Raw genomic sequence first — 23,279 nt, 5'->3', positions numbered from 1 at the left:
AGACAGGCACACACAATTCTGCTGACAGGAATGTCTCATTACATATGTGTCCGAATCAGAGCCACAGAGGACAGGCAGAGAAGCCTGTCAGGGACTTACGTAGAGGGATTTATTAAATGGGATGAGAATGGCTTTGTGGGTGAGGTGATTCACTGAGCAGACAATGTTAGAAGAGTAACAAGGAGGGTTATGGCAGGGCTGGTGACCTGAGTGCCTGGGCTCCATCTGTCACCAGAGGGCCCACACAGATGAAGGTGGACTGACTTGGAACTGCAGTGCCTAGAAAGTAGTGTTCTGAGTTAAGGTAGCAAGCACATGTGACATCTATGTATCAAGCAGTGACAGGAGAGACCTAGTGTCTGTTTGCCACAGGCCAGCACCTGGAGCCACCTAGTGCACCATCGCATATGTGGTCTCCGGGTAAGCAGGTGTGCCGAGAGTGTTCTTCGACAAGGATACAGACGGATCATTGAAGAAGTGGTAGTAGGTGTGGTCACCACAGGAAGCATGAGACTGTAGATAGCAGGAGCGCTTCTGTTAAGAGCGATGGGGAGAAAGCCAGTGGAGAACCTTGGCAGGGCTGGATACAGTAGAGAAGCACAGGCGTTCTGACCGTGGGGAGAATCCGAGGCAGTGTGTGCTTGCAGCGGGGGCCTGGAGGGAAGAGCAGACTGCCATTTTCAGTGCAAAAATTGAAGGCTCTCACTTACTTACTGTAACCTTGTAGTCAGTGACCCACAGTTTGTTTGTTTTTTCCTCTGTCTAGCTTTTGAGCTTGTTTTGTGTGTGTGTGGGGGGGCGTGTGAGAATCTCCCTCTGCGTTTCAGCAGCTTCCCTGTAGCACAACTTGTGGCCCAGCCTGGATTCAAACTCAGGCTTTTCCTTCTGGGTCCTGGGGTTGTAGTGGGCAACACCACAGTCGGCTTGGCTTTCTTTCTTGCTCCGTGAGAGGTCATAGCAGTTGTGTAGTCTACCAGGGTTATTTACCTGGCCTGGCCTTGGCTAGAAGCTTCTGAAAGAGACTCCAGTTACATGCTACTAGGGAGGGGGATGGGCAATGGAGGATCCTGTCATTCGCATGTCATCTGTAAGAATGGCAGGGTCTTGTGCTGATGCATGTAAAGTCACCTCTGCAGAGGTGAGGGACTCGTAGAGAAGGTGCTGAGGTCCTAGGTGAGGTGTTGAAACGAACTAACATGGATTCTCGGCTACAGTGGCAGCTCAGTGAGGGGGGAGGGGAGAGGAGAGGCTGGCAGGGGAGGGACAGTCTGAAAGGGTGCATACCACCCACCACACACCATGCTATCCCCCTCTTCTTCATTTGTAAGGTCAGGCCAATCTTGTGGTAGAATGTCCGTCCCTTGGATGTATGTGGTTGCTCTTCTGGGTGTCATGTAGCTTGTTTACTGTCCTGTCCTGGATCTAGAATAGCAGTGGAGGATTGATTGATTGATTGATTGATTGATTGATTGACTGATTGAGCTTAACAGTGACGTCCCCAACTTGATGGAACTTAGTGAGACCACTAGCTCTATGGAGTGTGCCGAGTATGGTGGCATATACCTTTAATCTCAGCACTTGGGAGGCAGAGGCAGGCGAATATCTGAGTTTGAGGCTACCTGGTCTACAGACCTAGTTCCAGGATAGCCATGACTATAGAGAAATTCTCCTGTCTTTTGAAAAACCAAGAACTAAGAAGAATCACAGACAAGCCTCATGCCAGACTTCAGGCCCTGACTGTCAGATCTCATTCCACAGGTTACCCATGTGGGGAGGATAAGGCTGGTTCAGTGTGTTGGGGAATCTCCTTTACCATGTGTGGTTTGGATGAGAAACAACTTTTTTCGGTCAGATGACTTGCAAGAGGCAAAGTGGTTAGGTGTGCACCAACCAGGCCAGTAATTGTTTCATGAGACCATGGTGTAGTTAGGTGCTGGCCTCGGCCTGTTGGCTTGGGCCCCTTGCTGTGCTTGGAGGCTGTGTGCTGCCCTTGCTTTACCATACTGGTCTTCCCCTCCGCTCTGTGCTGTGGTCTTCATCACCAGGTACCTAGTCATAGTTTAGAAAAGCTAAAATCCCCTTTTCATATGTCCACATACTCATTTTTGGAGTAATAGAGCCTAATCATGAGTAGTGATGTTTCTCTGTTTGCAAGGCAGCTCCAAATACTGAGAAATGATTTTGCCTTCCTAGCTCATCTTCTGGTCCTTGTCTGGCTACTCTGGCAGCCTCTTGCACAGCCTCCATGCATTGAGCAGCCATTCTGCACAGGTCAGGGCACTGTCAGGCAGCCCAGCTCTGGGACCTGGTGTGCATGGCTCGATGACTCGTGTCTGAGTCCTGCCCCAGCCTGTAAAGGCAGGATTAGAGGTTCAGAGCCGTTGACAGGAAGAGAAGAAGGTGATCCTTGGACTTGAGAAAGACCCACTTTAGGCTTAGTTCTGCTCATTATGCCCCTCAGCTTTCTCACCTGCCGTACAGAGCTTCAGGACCACCTAGACTGTGGAAAAGGCCAGTCGCTCTCCATCTCCCTCAGCAGAGTGTGACTGAAGCTGTGTGTTTTACTGTGGTGCTTTTTACACACGCTTGATCAGCCAGCCAGCCAGCCTGCCTGCCTGCCTGCCTGCCTGCCTGCCTGCCTGCCTGCCTGCCTGCCTGCCTGCCTGCCTGCCTGCCTGCCTGCCTGCCTGCCTTTCTTTCTTTCTGTGCTTTTCACCTTCGACCCCTTGCAGATTGGTACTTTTGTACAGAACAGTGAAGATGACTTACTAGCAAAATGGTGACACATGGAGATAACACTGCTGTGGTTTGATTTTGTCCTCTTTTGACACTGCTGTGTTAAGCTGCCTACAGGCTTTTAGGTCCCTTTCATTTTCTGTACTTTTATCACCAGCCTGGTAGCAGGTGTAGATGGCTCAGGGAGCTCACCCTAAGTAGCACTGCTATAGAACACTGTTTCTAGATTTGTGTCTTAAGCCTGATGAGCCCTTTCCCTGAAGTATACCCACATGAGTTCTGATACGCACACGTGTGTGTGTAAGGGGGGGGGTGCATGTGTACCCACATGTGCTGTTTTATCGGATCTCTGACACCACTCACATCAGAGGAGTGTCTTTGACTCCAGATGCTCATGTCTTTTCTCCCTCTGAACAGTTTTTTTCCTCTTGGGAACCATAAGCAGCAGCATCTTGAAAAATTGAGTGGAAATACTGTCCCTAATTCCAGTCTCCTCAAAAGAACTGTTACTGCTCATAGAGAAAATGGCTACACCAAGCCCATGGTCCTCGTTCTGCTCTTTGAATCACTGTTGCTCTTTAGTTTGGTGTTACGTTAGAAACAGAAAGCAGGCTGAGGAAGGCGTGTTGGCAGCTACACATAGGTGGCAGAATTGTTTTTCATTTTGTTGGTGATATTTAGACTATTAGTGGTTTATTTGACAATGTAAGAAACCTATTCATCTTATCTGTTTTGAGTGTAGTTTTCATGTTCCACATTGTATGGGCTGGAGATGTTTATTTTAAAGGGTACCATGCTCACTGAGATCATATTTGAGCTGGTCAAGAATCATGCATTACCTTCTAAGGGGTCAGGAAGATGTTGGCTGAGTTCATGTGTAGTCATGAGAGGCATGGCTGTAGTACATCTTGTGCAGAGCTGAATGCCTCTCTGAAACCTTCTTATGGCCTTGGCCCATGAAATTTATAGATAGGGAGCCAGAAAGGCAGCTTGCAAATACTGGCAACTCAGGCCTTTGAAAATGTAAAACAAGTAGAAAGGGTAATTCTTGTCATGTGTTTAACTTCTCATTGTGTTTGTTTTCAGGGATGCTTCTCACTGCCAATGAGGCCCCCAAGATGGGCATCTACTACATTCCGGTAAGAGCCAACAGTAGCAGGCACAGGGTGTGACTGGTTGTGTTGACAGCCTTTGGGCTTGTGTGGCTGTGCTCACTGTAGACTCAGAGTGTTCTGCGGCCGAGTAAAAGTCTCAGCATTCTGCTGCGCGGATTGTTTCGTGCTGTCTTAGCGCAGGCGTGAAAAAAACGACATGCTTTGTTTGTTTTGCTGTGAAGTATTTCCGAATCTAGAACTTCCAGCTACTTACAAAGCGGAGGTCTAAATCAAACTGAGAATCTGGTGCAATGCTAGTTGCCTCACTGTGGTTTGTTTCTGTCACAAATCAGTCCTGCATGAGAGAGGCCATCTTAGATGGTAAGGATTATCGGTGATGACATGTAGCTTACAATCTATTAGTTTTTTGTTTTGTTTTGTTTTTTGTTTTGTTTTGTTTTTTGTTTTTCGAGACAGGGTTTCTCTGTATTGTTTTGGAGGCTGTCCTGGAACTCGCTCTGTAGACCAGGCTGGCCTCAAACTCACAGAGATCCGCCTGCCTCTGCCTCCCGAGTGCTGGGATTAAAGGCGTGTGCCACCAACCCCCGGCTTACAATCTATTGTTATGTTGTCGTCCTTAAAGAATTGTTCTTCTGCATCAGGAGTTTCCACATTTTGCCCTTTAGTCTATAGGAGGAGAGAAAAGGAATATGTTCTCTTAGGAAGGCAGCCTTCGTGTAGAACTGGCATAGCCATTCTGGGGTCTGGGGGAGGAGGGGGTGTTGGGCCTTGCAGATAGGAAGATTTGAGAGCAGTGGACTCTAGGACTGCTGTGGGCTGCTAGTCATGGAAAGTCTTCCTTGGACTGGATCAGCTGTATGTGACTTGGTTTTTCCCACTCCACCTGCTGTTGAGCTCTGTGTCTTGGGGAATTGATGCTGCAGCACTCTGTAGTGTTTGTTCTGAGTGATAGTAAAGTGAGGCTGTTCAAACCGGAAGCTGCTGCTGTTCCTGCATTGTTGTCTGCTTCTCCCACCCAGCCTCACAGATACTGGTTCCTTTATTCCCATGGTTCACTCATCTTCCTGTGTTTCTGTTGTTGAATAGCCGTGTGCCAGGTACCACACTGACTCCAGCCAACATTTGTGGCGTGTGGAGTTGTTATGAGTAATGGAGACTTTGAATGCAGGAGCAAGAGGGGCTGATGGTAGCTGAACGATGAGAAGTTGTTGTCCTGACTCACAAGGCCCCTGAGTTTCAGCTTAGTAGCTGAGATTGGCAGGCAGCTGTGAAATGGGCTCAAAGCTCAGGTAGTGAATGTAGTGTGCACAGAGGCCTTGCTAGGCCGAGCACCGAGCTGCAGCCTGTCCTCTGCTTGTCTTCCTGAGCCCCGTCTGCCCTGCCACTCTTGCACCAAGTCATGTTCTTCAGTGCCATTTGTCTCTACTTGGCACCTGCTCTTTCTACTGCTCCTTCAAAGCGCAGCGCGAGCCCCAGGGCTGAAAGCTTGTCATTTACCGGAAGATTAATATCAAACTTAAGGGCTCGAGGGCTCGTTTGAGGCCTATAGAACCAGAGAAGTGTGTGTTTAGGCCGTGGCTGCTGCCAAGTTGAGGAGGTCTGGCCTGTGATTTGTATGAACATCTTATAAATCAGGATAGCTGTCCCCACATCCCTGCAGGCTGTGCTGCAGAGAAGGCGGCATGCTGTTCTCTCAGCGTGTTCGTTTTTGCCCTTCTAGCTGATAACATCTTTCTGAATACGTGCATTCTCCGGAGACTAACAGTTCCTAACTTTAGCTCCCTGCACCCTTCCTTACCTATGCTAACCCTTTGAGACCAAATGGGTTTCCCCTCATCTCCATCCCACTTTCCCCGTCCTTTCCTTTGTCCTCTCGCGGGGAGTTAGGTGTGTTTGTTTCCTCACTTGCTTCAGCATCTTATTTGTCAGTAGTTCCAGAAACAGGACAAGGACTTGGTTCTCTGCAGGGTGGGCTCAGTCTCAGGTTAGTCCTGTGTGGTGATCGCCGTTGGCAACTGTAGGCTCCTGTGGGAATCTAAGTGCTCTGTGACACACCTCAGAGCCCAGCCCTGAGGCTGGTGCTGCAGTGGGAGAGTCCCTGACTTCCAAGCCTCTGTGTATGGCAAGCTCCTTCAGTTGCTGGCTTTGCCGTCTCTGGCTTCCGCAACCAGGAGCCCCTGAGTCCCGAGTTGCCTGCATACCCCATACTGGGTGTGCATGCATATCAGAGGAAAATGTATCACTTGTTTTGAAAGCTGTTTGATTTAGAAAAAAACTCATTTAATTAATGGTACATGTTTTCAGTGTTGTTTGAAATAAATTTAAGTTTCTATAAAGATTATATGAAATTCTATTTAGCCTACCTTTCAGTCCTGACAGTTATTTTATTTCAAAACAGTTTATTAGGAAAAATATTCTGTACTTTCTATATCTTTGACTGCCTATCAAATCAGCAAAATATACTATTTTGACATTGACTATTTAGTTTAAAAATTGGAGGGTATTTTCTGGAATACCTAGTCCCTGCAAATAGGGCAGAGTTAAAAATGTGAAGGAAGGGGTAGGAATGCTAGGGAGATGACTCACTGGACAAATACTTGCTGTACGAGATCCTTAGCATCCGTATAAATGCCAGTGCAGTGGTGTGCGCCTGCAGTCCTAGTCCTGGGTTGCAGAGACAGGCAGATTCCAAAGGCATGCCGGCCAGCCGGTCCAGCCCCAAATCCAAGGTACAGTGAGAGACTAAAAAAGTAAGGTGACAAGTGTGTTCCTGCCATTGCCCTCTGTCCTTTATATGTCTGTGCACTTACAGACATACACACACACACACACTCACTAATAGTAATGAAGTATGCAAGTCATTTAAAGGCAAAACTAAACCCAAAGACTACTGGCTAACCTGCACTAGCATTTCTGTTTCTGGTAAATGTCATTTGAACTTGAGCAAAACTGACTTGACACATAGAGGGGCTGGGATACTCAGCAGCAGAACTGTGTCTCAGTTTCTGTCGTATAGAAATATTAACCAGCATCCCTCTTATAGATAGTATACAGTTTCTAAGGCCCAAGGTTTGATCTTGGTCTGTGACCACAGTGTAAACCTGGGTCGATATTGTAAATGCTGTGGTCCACAGCAGCAGGACGATGGTGGCCAGCAGTCTAGCCTGTGCTCTTCCTGGACGGCCAGGTGTGCAGAGACAGTCTAGTTCCCTTATTAGTCTTTCTCCATGGTGTCACCATGTAGCTTTATGTAGTATGTGGAACATGATATTCCCATCTGACCGTGTCTGCTGCCTCCATCTCCCAGTGTGTCCCAGTGTCTGGGCCTTGGCGGTCTTCCCTCCGTCTCAAGGCTAGGAGTGCTTGGCTCAGAGCCTGCCTTTCTGTCTGCATCCACTGTGGCAGCAGCCCATCGCCCAGTGCTTTGTGAGCAGCTGCCAGACTCCTCTCCAGCTTCTCCTCGCCTGCTATGTGTCTCCTCGTTGCTTCCGTGTGGACGTCTTAACTGTACCATGAGTCCATGCGGAGCCTCAGCTGCAGCCCTTCGCCTGTGCTTGGCTCCCACAGGCTCGCCTAGGGTCATCATCTTGACCTCTTAACCCATGTTTCTTCTTTGTCCGGTGTTCAGTCTGCCTTAAAAAAAAAAAAAAAAAAAGATAGGGTCTTCCTCTTATTGTCCAGACTGGCCAAGAACTTGAAGTTGTCCTTACTGCGGCCGCCAGTATTCTAGGATTACATGTGTGCACTCCCATAACCGGGTTGCAGTCTGTTTTCCATACAACAACTAGATTATACAAATACCATAGTAAAAGTACAAGTATAAATCAGTTCTGTAATCTGCTGAAGACAGGTCCAGTAGATGGTCTGTTTGCTCAGAACCATGTCCTATCTCCTCGTACAGTTTACGATGTCCTGTATGGCAGGCAAAAGGGCTAGAGACCAGATTCTCTGTCCCATCTCACCCTGCTCAGAATAGATCTTGGTAAAGCCATTTCTAGTTACAGGAATCGCCAAGTGGTCAGACTGTATTGCCAGCCAAACCAGCTGTATATTAGCCAAAACCCAAACATGAAGTTATTAGAGAGGACATTGTTTTCTGGGTGGGTAGTGACTTCTGGTGAGCTGGTTAGGTTTTGTTGGCTTGCCACCAGCTGGAGTGACCTAGGAAGAGGAACCTCTATTGAGGGATTCATTGCCTTTATTAGATTTGCTCATTGGCAAGGCTGTGGGCATTTTCTTAATTATGTGGGAGAGTTCAACCCTCTGTGGGCAGTGCTCCCCCAGGCAGATGCTCCTGGATGGGGTGTGCAGGCATGGTGGCACACAGATTCATCCCAGCACTTGGGAGGCAGAAGCAGGCAGGTGGGTCTCTATGAATCCAAAGCCTATCTTGTTTCCATGGTGAGTTCTAAGCTAGCTGTGCTACATAGTGAGACCCTGTCTCAGAAAGAAAGGAAGAGGGAAAGATAGAGGGGAGGAGTGAAGAAAGGTAACCAAGCAAGCCATGAGGAGCAAGCCAGTAAACAGCATTTCTCCATGCTTCCTGTCCTGCTCTCTTGAGTCCTTCCTGCTTTCCTTCAGGGTTGAACTGTGGTCGGGACATGTAAGCCAAACAAGCCCTGTTCTCCCCGCGTTGCTTTCAGTCATGGTGTTTTATCACAGCAGCACAAAGTAAACGGGACACCTGGGGACTGCACATATGGCCTTGTGCATGCTGGCCCCACGCTCTGTCACTGCTCATCCTCAACAGTCTCAACAGGAAAACAAAAGTTGGAACAAAGAGCTGAGCTCTGCTGTTTCCTTGAAGTCACCTGTGGAGCCAAGGTGCACGGAGCCTGGGCTAGCCTGACGTTTAGGGGACGATTATCCACGTCTGTCAGAGCATCTCCAAGAGACCTCCAGAACTGTTCAAGAATAATTTTTCAGAAGTCTGTGTGGTTGACCCTTGCCCAGATATAGTACAAGAAAAAAAGCACTTGGAAAATTTAACAACCCACTAATTAAATGAGGGAGCAGGTATATTTCATAACCAGATCCTAGGAGAAGTCTAGGGAGGTAGAAGTTCACATGGATCAAGTTACACTGAGTGGAAATGTGCAGGCACAGAAGCTTTTCCAGAGCTGTGGATGCTGACTGACCACCGGACAGCCTCGGCAGTCATTCCTATCCCAGCCACAGAGCGGATCCCATCACACCGGAGTCAGATCACCTTGAAGGCTGGACTCTAGACCAGGGATCTCGTGAGCATCAGCTCTCTCTCTCTGACGCTGCTGTAAGCAGGGCTTTGTTAAAAGAAAGCAGTGCAATCCAGCAGTCTCCCTGAACACAACTGAGTGGCTGTGATACAGACCACGGGGCCTTCGTGGCCTCACATACCCACTGTGCGTACTTATCTATTTCTCTGTGTGTATTTCCCTGTGTGTCCTTCCCCAACTACATAAAACACGGGTGGAGGGAAGAAGGTGTTTCTTTTCCCCAGCACCCAAAGCAGTTTTGTCTCACTGTGAATCTTCCGGGTTGAGTCCATGAACAGCATACTCGTGGGAAGTCTGACAACCAGATGTTGGGAGCGCTAGACAGTGGCTGTATATTTTGACAAGGATGGTTTGCAGTGCTTTAGCTGTCTCTAGACCAGATTGACTAGTTTCTCTTGCTAGTGTTACTGAAGTACAGAGACGATGGAGCCTGTTCTTGTATCAGAGCGCTCTTCCTGTGGTCTGAGCAGCTTGGCATGTTTGGTACAGTCTGATCAAGCATGGAGCAGCTTCAGGTGGTGTAGTGCCTGTGTTTGGAGGTGCCAACAGATTTCTACAGCTAAGACTCTATTCCAAAGACTTGGTGGTGATTCTGTTTGTAAAAGATTCAACCCTTTTCTTTTGCTACCTGGGGGCTAGCCTGCAGCAGCACAGGGTGCAAAGGGAAATCCACAGAGTGGCTATACTGTGACTTTTTTATCTGAGGGGGTAAAGGAAAAAGACACACTCTTGACAGTTTCCTTTAGATCTTTTCTTTCTTCTTTTTTATTCTGATTCTGTGTTCTCTATTCTCTTTTCTTATCTCTATCCAGAAATGTCCCTTCTGGTTTTCTTGATGTTTTCCTTCTCTCTTTATCTTTTTTCTTCCTTATTCTCTGTCTTTATTTTCCCTCTACAGCTTATGGACCTGAACAAAATCTTTCAGGCAGTTTAGAAATTACAATGCGGTAACATTCTGTTTTTTCAAGTGAATTATTACAATGAATACAAGTAAAAAACCCATGTTTTCCATATCCCTATCATGATTAAACATTTTATATATTACAGGTGAAAAACAAATTATCTCCAAGAGCCCATATACCTAAGCAACTTGTTATAGATTAACAGAGTGTAAACAAGCAAGATATTCTTCTCAGGCAGGTCTGACTGGCAGGCTGTGTTCTACAGTAACAAAGAAGGAACCAATCACTTCATTGCTTATCTTGAAAGGTAATCTTACAAGAAATCTTAAAGGAATCACAAACCTAAAATTTTATACATGAGAAAGAATCAGTCAGCTCTACTTTAATTCTTTAGGCTGCATACCCACTCATCAATAGTTTTTTATATCAGGAGATTTGAGGGCAGAAATGGGTACAAGGAATTAATCATCACCTTTGGTCATCAAGCAATCCTAGCAAGAAAGGCAAGTTAGCTAATGATAATTGGGCTGCCTTGTTCTTTCCCCAACCTTGAAGAGTTCCTCGTTCACCTGTGGGCCTTTCTAAAACTGTGGGTTGTCTTCTTGGCTTTTCACCTCAAGACTTTCACAAAAGCATCTGAGTCTAACTTAGTTTACATTTTCAAAGCTTTGTTTCAGCTATGATGCATTGTGAAACCTATGAACACATCTCCCAAAATTAAGGTTAAATTTTTTTAAACTAACTGGGCTACTGGGACTCAATTGTTTTTCTTAATCATTAACCTAAGCCACAGTCTGTGTGGCTCCTCAAGAGAAACTCATGTGTTCTAACTGTGTGACACTTCCTTGTTGTGTTTTTTTATCACCAAAACTCTATTTAAACTAACATTGCTATCAATTAGTACAGCTTAGGAAGAAATCCTCTTTATAATAATCCACAAGTAAGAAACCCAGTAGAATGGGATATTTCCTTGAGGTAAACACTACATTATAGTCAGTGTGGATCTCCCCACACACATTCACATCATGCCAGAAGGCACATGTGAAGGCACGGCAGAAGCAAAAGGCGTTCCAAGCTCTGTGGTCTGGGGCCTTGCCTAGCCGAGATTAACCCGTTACAGATTTGCCTCCTGGTGGGCCGACACCTCAACTTCATTGCCACCAGCAGCTCCTCCGGCATGGCCACCTGCACTTTTCCTATGAAACTGCGAAAGGAAACTGAAAGCCAAAGCTATGTAGCCTTTGTTATCTGTAAGGCTATGTGACTTTTGTTGTCTGTAAGGATATGTAACTTTTGCTGTCATCTATAAGGATATATAGCTTTTGCTGTGTGTAAGGATTTGTAGTTTATGCTGTCTGTAAGGATTTGTGTCCTTTGCTGTCTGTTAGGATATGTAGTTTTTGCTGTTGTCTGTGAGGATTTATAACTTTTGCTGTCTGTTGATGAGTTTCTGCAAAAGTTACTTTGTGTGCAGGGCACAGTTGTCACTGTGGTACATGTGTGTGGATCTGTACTGTTCCCTGGAGTTGCTGGAAGTGCTTGCTCTTCCGTCTCCTTCCTAAGATCTGGGGTCCAGTCTGCCTGATGGGCCCTGCGTATTTGATTCAGCTAACTCCATCAACATGAGCTTACTACTCCAGAGAGCTGTCATTGACACAGTAGTATGTGCTGAAACTGCTGCTGCTGTAGTAGTGTGCATGTAAATTGTGGAAATGATTGATGACATTTTCCTATAAAAGGCTCATCGAATCAGGGAAGTGTTGATACAGTAACAGAAGTAATTATGTCAGAAATTGCTATCTTATAGGACTAGTGGCAGCATCGTCCCTGTTTTGGGGGAAGTAGTGCCATAGGCAAAAGCACTGTCCTCCAGAGACTGTGCCAGCAAGCAGAGGGTGTACAAGACAGAACACAAGCAGACGAGTAGCTGCTGAAGTGCCCCACCCCCACTACAGGTGGGCCGAGTGCCCTTTGAAGGGAGGAGGAAGCTTTTGAAGCCCAGAACAGAGAGCAGGAAGGACTCTTTGAGGTCGCTAAGCCAGCTCCTTGATTTATAGTTGAGACTCAGCTTGTTTGTTCAAGGCCAGATAACCATTTGTTAGCAGAGCTGGATCTAGGGGTGGTTTCCTTATTCTGTGTCACTCAAGGGAAGGAGCTCAGATTTTAGAGTTGGGTACAGCTCAGTGACTGGCCTGGCCAGTGAGTCACTTTCCTTGCTAAGCCTGTTTCCCAATCAGGGTGACAGTGGGGGGCCAGAGCAGGCACTAGTCTTTAGAGCATTGTCAGATAGGGGTTGTCTCTTGCTGTTCCTAGGCACCTGTCTCGGCCTCACTTACCTGGGAGAGCGTTTCCGGTGCAGGATATTTGGCTGATTCCTAGTTCTCTTCTAGTCTGCATCCAGGATGGTGCTAGCGATGCCGCAGCATCATTGTGAACTTGGAGAAAGCAGCTGTGCAGTGACTTCTGCTGTGCTCTGTGGTCGAGATGAACCGCAGGACCAGGGAAAATACTGGTGCTTCCCCACATTCTCATGATGACATCACACTGAGAAGGCCCCTGGTCATTTCAGATAATGGAGTTTTGGGCATGACTCATCACTGGACACAAGTCATCTGCTTGTGTAGTATTGCTCCCAGAGGGAATGCTCCAAAGGTTTTTTAAAGTTTGGTTGTGTTTGTTTGTAGTAATGGGGGTGGAACCTGGACTCCTACGTATGCTAGGAAGCCTGTAACTGCTGAACTGTAGCTCCCTCCAGTCCTTGCCATATGTTTTATTTTGAGATATGTTCCTGCTAAGTGTCCAGGCCAGCTATGGACTGGATCTGTAGTCCAGACTGAACTTAATCTCCAGATCCCTCTGCCTCATTCAGCCAGGTGGCTGGCATAGTAGGTCTGTGCTGTCAGGACGAGCTTGTTCTTTGTGAGACAGGGTCTTCCCATGCTGACAGCTCTCGATCCTCCTGCGGCTACCTTCCACGTGCTGGCATTACAGGCATATGCTTCTACCACAACACCTACGACATTTCAGATTAATTTTCCTGTTCCACTTGGTTGTAGCCTCTTGACTTTAAAATCCACTGTCTGGGTACGAGTTTACATTTTTTAAAGATTTATTTATTTTGTACATTTGGGTTTTGCCTATATGTATGTCTGTGTGAGAATGCCAGATATTGGAACTGGAGTTATAGACAGTTGTGAACTGCTATGGGGTCCTAAGTGGGGATTGAAGAGCAGCTAGTGCTCTTAACTGCTTAGCCTTCTCTCCTGCCCCTAAGTTTAAACCAATAGGATTAAAGCTAAGAAACATTCAAATTAATGGCTAGAATACAAAAGGGGGAAGATTTATAAGATCCAGTTAGAAAGTTCAGCAGGAGCAGGAAGACCTTAGCAACCATATCTGTGCAAAACAGCAGAGGGCTTTGTTCAGCTGCTGAAGCCCAAGAGCCTTCGAGACTCCCCATGTGGGCCGGATATGTGACAAGGTGGAGCAGTGAGGAGTTCTCCCAAGATCCCTGGTGGGCATTGAGAAGCATTTCTGGTAGTTATAGATTGGTGAACAGTCAGAACATAGTTTAGAAAGCACCTTGTCAAAATGTTAAGGCAAGTGGATTCTTAAAGACAGCATGTGTGAGGTGAGAAAAACACCAGCCTACTGGACTGAAGAAATCCTCCATCACTGAGTGTGCAGGAAGAGCTCTTGGACCATTCGAGGGACAGACACACATCAGAGCTACCAGAGCAAAGAGAAGGCAAGTTTGAATGAAAAACCATGATGATTGACTTTCATTTGAGTTCAGATTTGTCATGAGAGATGGGTGGTTTTCAGATGTCTTGCTATCCGGTACATATGAAGGAGCATCTGCTGAATTTTAACCTCCAGGGAAGGTGTAGAGGTGAAGCCCAGGTCCATGGGAAGATTTGGGAGGACAGATGGGACGCACCAATAGGCAGTTCTAGGCTATTGAAGAGTTGGAGTCCAAGTTCTAAATGTTTTCACTAACTTTTCCAGCCAGCAAAAGCAGAGAAGTGTTCTTTTGTTTTTCCTTGCTAGCTCACATTCATGGTATTTCTCTTGGGAGTGAATTTGGTCCAAGGCAAGCTCTCGTTTGGTGCTGTTGTCCATTTATGTTTATAACTGTGAGTAAGAGGTAACACTTGGTGTTAGGTGGCAGTGTGTGCTTTGTTTTCAACTTCACACAGAGGAAACGGAGCTTCCCGTTCTTTCTAATCTAAACACTTGGGCAGTGATAGTATCTGAGACGTTTTTCTTAGCAGAGGAAGCCCCCTCCACTTCCCATCACAATTATTGGGCCACAAAAATAGCAGGCATACCTAAGGCATTAATGTGTGGCGATCCGGAAGCAATTCTCTAAGCATCCTGCCACATTTTGAAATGTTAATTTCAGTTCTGAGTGGGCTAAAACATGTAATTTATAAGTGTGATTTGTATTTGATACACTTATGGCATGTGTCGTGTTAATGTAATCAGGTAGTCTTGTTTTTGCTTAAGTGGGGCACATGCCATGCTGTTTGTTCATTCATTAAATGAATGACTTCCTGTCGGACTCTGGTTTGAATCTGATGACACCCAAGGCTGTGCCTGTGAGCTCTGTTCTTCCCTCCATCTTGGGGCTTCCCGGGCTTATCACTCCGCCGTTCTCGGTCAGTTTGCTGTGAGCAAGGTCACTTAGTCGGCAGAGGTAGAGTGCAGTGTCTGCACAGCGACTGGATTCACTGAGAACGCTGGACTGAAGTCAGTGGCATTGTCTTTGATTAATGTGCCCAGTAGCTGAGTTTTCTTTTCGTAGAAATAGAATGCAGAGGGCCAGTGACACAGCCAAATTATAGAGAAAATTGGGCTTATATATAACAAAGTAATAGAGCTATGGGATTTATTTGTCCTGTCCATCCCGCCATCAGTGTTCCCAGTCCCAGCAAATCCCCACTTCAAGATTTGTCCCCGTGAGAGATCAGCTTTGTGTGGCTTTGCTTTTTTTTGTTTATTAATAATAATTATTATTATTATCATTATAAGACAGGGTCTTACTGAGTAGGTTGGCTAACCTTGAACTCTGTGTCCACTGCTTTCTGTGTTTTGTCTCAGTAGTGTTGCCCAGGCTGATTTCAAACTCCAGCTCTGAAGTAGCAGTGACTAAGGTGCACACCTCTACACCCAGCTTAATACAATACAGTGTTACTCTCCTATGGAACAGAATGGTACTCTTGAAGGAAAGGTCAGTGTGCCTTCCCTGTTTCTTGCATGTCTGTCTGCCCATGGTCATATGCCCTCCTCACCTGGTCATCACTAGTTTCTGGGCTGCTTTCTAGATCCCAGCAGAGCAGTGAGAAGGACCTCATTCTCCATCTGCCCTCCTGCCAGCATCTATGGCAAGTGGCCCATCTCTAACCCGTTCCCAGGCGTCCCTGACTTTCCAGCATCAGCCTGTGTCCACACTTGACTGTGTGGGTCACGCGAGGTGTTGTGCATTTGGTAGACTTTTCACAAATGTACGATGTCGTTGGTGACCTATTAAAACCCATGTGCTCCATCTGTTCCTCCTTCTCTCAGTCTTGCAGGTCCCCAGGAGTCCCAGACCTCTTAATTGTCTTCATAGTTTTGCCTTTTTCTAGAATATGCAGCAGCCATCCACTACACAGTTGTTTAACAGTCTTTCCATAGTGCTTTGCTTTTAGCATTCCTGAACCCCTTCTTGTGACTTACTAGCTTATTCCTGTTAAGTCAAAACCTGTTGCATGGATGTGCAACAGTTTTATACCTGCTGACCAGTTAGTTATTTGCCTATTTGCTGTGACCAAAAGCTAGTCATTATGACCATGGACACTATTGGTCCTCTTTACTCAGCCCCACTGTGGGATGCCTGCCAGCATTCATGTGGATCCTTCTCAGTACACACACACACACACACACACACACACACACACACACACACACACACACACACACGGGGGGGGTATGTGCCCAGGGTGCCCTGAGATGTGATCAGGATGCCTAAAGGACTGAACTTTTAAATTGTGTTTTCATTTTAATTTTTCCTTAAGTAACCACATGTGGCTAGCAGTGACCATGTTGGAATGCTTCACGGTACAGCCTTAAATACCCCAGAGACAGGCTTGGCCATTAAGCCACTTAACTTAGGACTAATTACGTAGCTTTGATCATCATAAGTGATAGTTCAAGTCAGATGAAGTTTCTTTTGTAAACCCCCTTTAAAGGGTGCTCTACATCCAGAGAGACCCTGGCAGGTCTGTGATAGCCTGCTTCAGTTCAGCTTCCAGAGTGGCTTCTCCTTGGGTCTGTTGGTGCCTCCTTCACCGGCTCCTCTTCCTTCCTGCACATTTCCTTTTGCCCTGGGGCTAAGTCTTTGCTTTATCCAGAACAGCTGGTTCCCACCAAATTGCATAGTTCCTTCCCTGCCCAATGTCTCTCTCCCTTCCCCTCCCCACTGCCTCTCTCCCACCCCCTTTCTCTTCTTCCTTCACCTTCCTCTCTTTCCTTTGATTCTGAGTGGAAGATTTGATTATGAGCTGCTGCTGTTGTTGTTTGGAATGTTTTAACATAAAGCTTTGTGGTCATAATGGTTGATTTTTGCATGGTGTCTGGGATCTAGCTTGAGACATAACTAAGAAAGATTATTAGAACACATTCTCTTCCCTTTCCATGACCTGCAAACAACTCCCTATTCTCAGATCTCTGATACAGTCAGGTGTGGAGGTCTCCAGTAACCTGAGGAAACTCTTGAGTGTTTAAGATCTCTCTAGTGCCTTAGAAATTGGCCACATTTTATCCCATTGAATCCAGATTGTTGTTGTTTATTGATTGGTTTGTTGCCATTTTGCCTTTGGCTTTATTTGAAGAACATGGAAATCTTTTGCTAGGTTTGAAATGTCATCTTCAGGGTTTCCTGGCCACCATGCACGTCCCCCTGGAGGTAATAAGTAATCACCAAGGGGGGGGGTTGACTTTTCTAGGATAGTACTGTTAAAATGTGCGACTTTGAGAAAGTGTTGTAGAATTTTTAATGGTTTTATTCTTCCTTTGTTTTTCCAAAGTTCCTTTCCCTGAGTGTTTTTGTATATTATATATAGTGCCCTTGGTTTTACAGACTCTAGGATTAATTTGGAAAGCCCAGAGACTGTGCCCAATGCTTATTAACATATCCTTTGCTGGCAAGGAAGTCAGGTAGAAAGGAAGCAACTGGTGTGCTGACAACCAAGGCCAGCATACTAAACCATCTGTGATTCTTGGCAGAATGAAAGGACAAAGCAAGATCTTGGGGGAGGGCTCACTTCCAGGTGCATGATCAAAGGAATAACTCCATTCTGCAGGGGTGAGGCTGGCTTGGTGCCTCCCAGTCCACGGGGCGTGTGAGGTCAGCCTGAACGTTTCGGAAGGTGTAAGAGGAAAAGGCTGCAGGCAGAGGACATCGCTCGGCTTCTTGTTACTGCAGGCTCTGGGTGGAAACTCTAGGAAACCTCTGGAATTCAAGTGCAATATGATACAAACATCAGACTGATTTGGAGGCAAGATGCAAGGCCAGGCTCCTCAGGAAAGAGTGGACAGGCCCTTTAAAAATCTGTCCGTCTCATCCAGCTAACAGTGGACTTGAAAATGAGACCATATTGACATTGCCCTCCTCCCCCTCATTTGTTTTTTCAGTCCATGTTGAAGGAAAATAGAAGCTGAGGAGGTTTTCATGTTATTTAATGTGATGGTTCAGCAATTAAATGCCATACTGCTCTTCCAGTGACCCCGAGTTTGGTTGGGCGGCTCACAACCACCTGTAACTCCTGCTCCAGAGGTTCCCTCCTAGCCTTCATAATACTGCACTCGTGTGCAGACCCATACCTAGACACACACACATACACAGGCTCACACAGACACACACACAAGATTAAAAATTTTAACTATGCCATTTTTAAATGCAAAGCAGAAAGAGATTAATACTTTCCATTTTTACTTCATGAGTTAGGTTTGAATCTCTCTCTAAATCTATTCCTTTGTTTTGTTTTTTTGAGACAAGGTCTCTATTTACCCTTGTTGTTCTAGAACTCTCTGTATAAACGGGACTGGCCTCAGGCTCACAGAGCTCTCCTTCCCTCTGCCTCCTGAGTGCAGGTGACTCCCGTGTGCCTCAACTAAAGACATGCTCTACCATGCCTGTCTCTAAAAAATATGTCTAATTTTAAGTATCTGAGAGAGATGACTTGATGAAGGCATTTCATGTTTTTTAATAAGATATTTCTTCATGTAAACTAAGGGCTTCACTGGAGTGTCACTATGCTTCCCCGCTTTCTAGTTTAGCAGGAGCATCTGAGCTCACTTTCTAAACGCTGTTTGGCTCCAGGTTCTTAACACTCTGATAGAGCAGCCTGCGATGGATGCTTTTTAAAAGCTTCCTTGACAAAGCCCGAGCCTTCAAGTAATGTTCAAACCTAAAAATGCAAAGGGGTGTGTGGGCTGCTTCTGTGTCCTTCTAATGAGCTAGCACGGACTGTTTCTCCAGGCAGTCTTCCTAGGGATGGGCTGGGACCTTGGAAGTACTTGGGGCTTTCTCCAGGCAGTCTTCCTAGGGATGGGCTGGGACCTGGGAAGTACGTGGGGCTTTCTGGCCTCTGTGGCTCAGCTTTGCCAGGGATGACTCCTGGAATTTGGTTCCTAGAACCAACTTTCTGTCCCCCACCCAATTTAGTACCAAGATTTGAAAACAAATGAAAAGATTTAATGATTGATGCAAATAGAAGTCCCACAAAGCCAAACACTTAAGGCAGAAGGTGTTTCAGTACTCTTCAAATAAATGAATGATTTGGTTTTTACCAAGTTTCAGGGTTCATCTGTGCTGTGGTGTATGTTAGAAAGTTACTTTCTAACTAAATCTACATGGATTTAGTTCTTTCTGTGTGTACAGCGCATACCACCCCCCCATTTGTCAGCCGCTGAGTGTCTTTATGACTGCAGGCCGGAAGCTGTTCCTATTCCCCCATCTCCAGCACACAGTATACACACACACACACACACACACACACACACACACACACACACACACACACACACACACACACATCTTATCATTTTGTTGTTATTGTTGAAAACTAGAAACTTTAAAGAGAATGGTTCCTTTTTGCTTGTGTGTTAAGGCTCCTGGCTAACCATAAAGTCTGGTCTCTTTGTTATGCAGAGCCCCAGAAGTCTCTGTTTGCCTTGCTTAATTGTTGGTTAATGACTGAAAAGAGATTTCTTTAAATGCCTGGAACCAGCAAGTCTCCAGCCTCTATCTGAGGGATCTTGTAAAGCAAGTTGGATCCTGTCAGTCCTGTGCCAGTGCCTCTGATGGCTTCTGTCCCACTCAGTGAAAGAGAAGTGAGGCTCGAAATGGCCTGCAAGAAGACCCCTTTGGGCAGGTCTTTTTGCTGACCTCACACAGGACAAGCAGTTGTAGCCAGAAGGGCTCTGCAGTTTCTATATGCAGTCACTTCAGTTAAGATGGCCTTCGCTCCCCTTCCTCCTCTCGTTTCTCCTCCCATTTGACCCACAGTGCCTGTTCACAGGGTAACTGTTTCTTCTATTGTCTTAGCGGGATTTAGTTGGGGGGGCAGGGTTTCTGCTTAGCTTTGCTTTCTTTCTCTACAGTGGAAGGTGTTTCACTTGATGGTCTTAGACATCTTAGCTGTCCATTCTTGTATGAGAGTGAGGCCGTGGGATGCTGCCTGGGAATCACTCTGTGCCTTGTCTTGTCCTGGAAGTTTTCCTGTTGACTCTTTGAACCAGTTTCCAGACACAAATGCCTCAGGACCTTCTGGGCCCTTTGGCTTTCTGCAGAGAACACTTCTGGATTCTTCCTGAGGTAGAAGCACAGCTGTGCACACTGTGCCTCTGCCTTTCAAGGGACAAAGGATGGCCCTGATATCTAACCCAGTTGTCATTTCAGCCCCATAGCCTGAGCCTCTGCCCCTTTGTTCCGTACAGCCCCACAGCCATGTGGTGCAGCTCAGGCTTCTCCTCCAGAGCGCTATTCTCTGGTCTCCTCAGAGGTGTGGGATTAGGTGTTTACTAGCCCCGGCACCTGCTTTCTTCTGTCGCAGATGCTCTGTGAGGGACTGTCTCTGCCCCCCCCCCCCCTACTCACCCTGTGCATGCTCCTGTAGACCAGGTGCACTCTCAGTGTACTCCAGCCTCTTCATGCTTCAGTCCTTTTCATATTCGTTTACTGCCATTCTAACAAGGCTTGGGGTTGGGAGCTGCCATTACTAGCTGAAAGCACCTTGTAGTTGTTAGTTTTGGTTTGCTGTTTGCCTGGGATGTCAAGTCTCCCATGGCTCTTGAATGCAGACATGCTGCCCAGTGCTCATTTGTGCTTTTCAGAGCCATGCATAGATTAGCGGTCCCTTGACCGCAAACAAGGCCTGTTTGCTTCACTTGGCCTTATTTCTTATTATTTCAGTCTAAACTATACCTCTAAACCAAATCAAAGTTAAATCATAGAAGATAATATTTCCCCTTTTCAAAAGAAAGCCTTGCTGTGAGGTAGCGCACATCTGTGATCCTAGCACCTGAGAGGCAAGGATAGGATGATGAGGAATTGAAGGTCATCTTCATGAACATTAAAGAGATGAGGCCAGCCTGGGCTAACCTTGTTCCCAAGAAATAAAATAAAGTAAATCTTAAGCACTGAGATTAAATCATGGTGATGTTAACCCAAGTTTTAGGAACAGGGGACAAAGGCTACAGCAGAGCGGTGCACCTTTGGATGACTCATAATTACTCAGGCTAATGCATGTAAACTTGGATGTGCAATTAGGCAGCTCATTATGCTGCAAATGCAATTACATGCTTGAAGACAGTCCCTCCCTTTGGCTCACCTAGTCTGTGATCGCTCATTATTAACCCTCAGCAGTCAGAATTGAATACACATGCCGGTGATGGTAGGCTGTGGAACCAACATGGAGTAAGCTGTAAGTTTTAGGAGGAAATACAAAAAATCTATTCTCTCCCTAAAGAATAGTGCAGTACAAGCATAAAAGTTATCATGGATAAAAATAGTGGCCCACGATATTTATATTATAGCTTATCTAAGTTTGGTCTATATTCACTACATGAAGCTGTATTTAGTATGTATATTTATGTTGTAGTACAGTGCCATCATCTCTTTCTGACCTGTAAATTTTTGTTTTGTCTTACTTTTGGTTTTTTGTGACAGAGTTTCTCTGTATTGCTTTGTTTTCTGTTTTGGAACTCACCTTGTAGACCAGGCTGGCCTCCAACTCACAGAGATCTGCATGCCTCTGGCTCCTGAGTGCTGGGATTAAAGGTCTGTACCACCAACACCCATCAAGTAATATTTATATTTAAAAAAAAAAACAAAAAACTCCTTTTTGAAATTTTTTGTAACTGACCTGACTCTTTAGGGTGCAAACTTGACCTAGATTGACATTGATGAGGTGCTGTATTATCTTCTTTGTCCCAAATATGTGGTGCAAATATATATGATTCTTCTGTAGACATTCTTAATGGGTTTAATAGTGGACTACTAACCCACAATCCACTGGAAGTTGCTTACAGGAATATGGGTGAAGAGTTATTTACAGGAGCAGAAATTTCTCAAAAGACAACTGTATCACCAAAGACCACCCCAGCACAGGTGACAGTCACTAAGCTGGAACCTAGAGCACATTGCAGAGCCTACAGGCAGCTCACCAGGTTGGAGAGTGTCCTTCCCAGGTGCCTCAATTGGTCTAAACTTCAGGCAGCTCAGCTGGCTTCTGCTGCTTCCAGGCAGCTGTCTGGTCTCAGAGTCATCTTTGTACCTTAGCTTGTCTGAGAGGGACTCCCAGCTTCTGTAGTTTACTCTGACAGGGAGGGAGGGACCTACTGAATCCAGTCAATTTCAGGAACTTCCTGGGGCTCCCCTGCTTCCCCCAGTGTAGCTTTGGAGGTTGTCCTGGAAGCTCTGTAGACCAGGCTGGCCTGGAACTCACAGAGGTCCACCTGCCTCTACCTCCCGAGTGCTGGGATTAAAGGCGTGTGCCACTGATGCCCAGCCTTCCTGGGGCTATTTGAGTTGTAGAGCTTCCCTTCAGAATAGACTGCTTCAATCTTGGAGGAAACTGTTGTCTGACACTTGCACTTTGGGGGGTGGGGGTTTGCAGCTACTAAAAGAGCTCTTGTGCTTGCAAGTGCAGAAGCTCTTACTCTTACCAGTTCTTCCAAGGGGCCTGAGCTTCTAACTTGTCACTGGGTTCATTTCAGCTGAAGTCCCTGAGATGTAACTCTCCTTTGGACCCAGTTCATTGCTGAGTGTGACTAGGGCTTGTGTGCGTGCGTGCGTGCGTGCGTGCGTGCGTGCGTGCGTGCGTGCGTGTGTGTACACCATCTATATCTTTCCTCTGGGGGTAAAGTTTAAAATTCAGAGGGATCATGGCCAAAAAGTGCTTTATCCATTGTAATGTTGAGCATAGGTGTCTGTTGATTTCAAGCTACTACCCCACAATTACTTAAACCACAGTGGTTCCTTTAAGAGAGTCCCTTGTGATTTTTTTAAAAAATGCGCTGTATTTCTTGAAGAAATGTCTGGAATCAAACCATTTTGTTTATCATTTAAAATATAAACTGTAGAAATGGTGAACTGGTCTGTAAGGTCCCTCTGCTTGTAAGACTTGATTTCCATGTTCTCAGCCCCACAGCCTCTATGCTAGTGCACTGGGGCCTTTTCCCTCCTTTAATTGAAGAAGATGTTAACAAGGGCTGTTCTCCTTTGCTATAGCTGGCTCTTCCTCTACCTTTTCAAAAAGTTCAAACTTGAGTTCATAACTTTGATTATGATTTTGGTTTTTCCTCCTGTGTAATTACTGCTGAAGTAAACAGGTAAGTTGTCATTGGAAGTTCCATTTTGCTGACCCAGGTTCTCTTGTCTGTAGTATCCCCAGGGAATGAGCAAATTTTCCTTGAAATAAGTACTGACCTCAGTGGGTGTGGCATGGGGCAAGGGAAGATACTGTCACCAGTAAAAAGCTACCCCACAATCACAGTGGTATTGTAGGGGAGAGGAGGGTCTCATTACATTAGCTTGCTATAAGCTCTGCTCAATCTCCCAGCCTTTCCCTGGGCTGCCTAATAGGTCTGCCAGAGTCTGTGTATGAAAAAAAAAAAGTAGGTACTAATTATATGCAACATTCTTTGTATACTAATGGTTATTTCAGACTGGCTAGAACCATACTTGGTTTTTTTTTATGAAAACACTTAAAATCTCTTACACT

General features: G+C 45.9%; 1 protein-coding gene and 1 long non-coding RNA gene across 3 annotated transcripts in view; one reads left to right on the top strand and one right to left on the bottom strand.

The window, feature by feature from the left end:
• Nol10 (nucleolar protein 10) overlaps window positions 1-23,279 on the top strand; it is an 80,352-nt gene that overhangs the window by 28,870 nt on the left and 28,203 nt on the right. For both annotated transcript variants that reach the window (XM_005084938.4, XM_005084937.4), the window contains one exon: window positions 3,823-3,875. In XM_005084938.4, coding sequence (XP_005084995.1) covers window positions 3,823-3,875 — 53 coding nt within the window. The remainder of the gene's footprint in view (window positions 1-3,822; window positions 3,876-23,279) is intronic.
• Window positions 95-12,621, bottom strand: LOC121133783. The gene is made up of 2 exons (XR_005870759.1): window positions 12,345-12,621; window positions 95-654 (listed from the first exon to the last, which is right to left on the bottom strand). It is a non-coding gene; the product is annotated as an uncharacterized LOC121133783 (long non-coding RNA).

This window comes from Mesocricetus auratus, unplaced genomic scaffold, assembly GCF_017639785.1.
Source record: "Mesocricetus auratus isolate SY011 unplaced genomic scaffold, BCM_Maur_2.0 Super-Scaffold_100024, whole genome shotgun sequence".
In the NCBI taxonomy this organism is placed as follows: Eukaryota; Metazoa; Chordata; class Mammalia; order Rodentia; family Cricetidae; genus Mesocricetus; species Mesocricetus auratus.
Note: the sequence above shows the minus strand (reverse complement) of the source record. Positions and strands in the feature narration are given on the sequence as shown.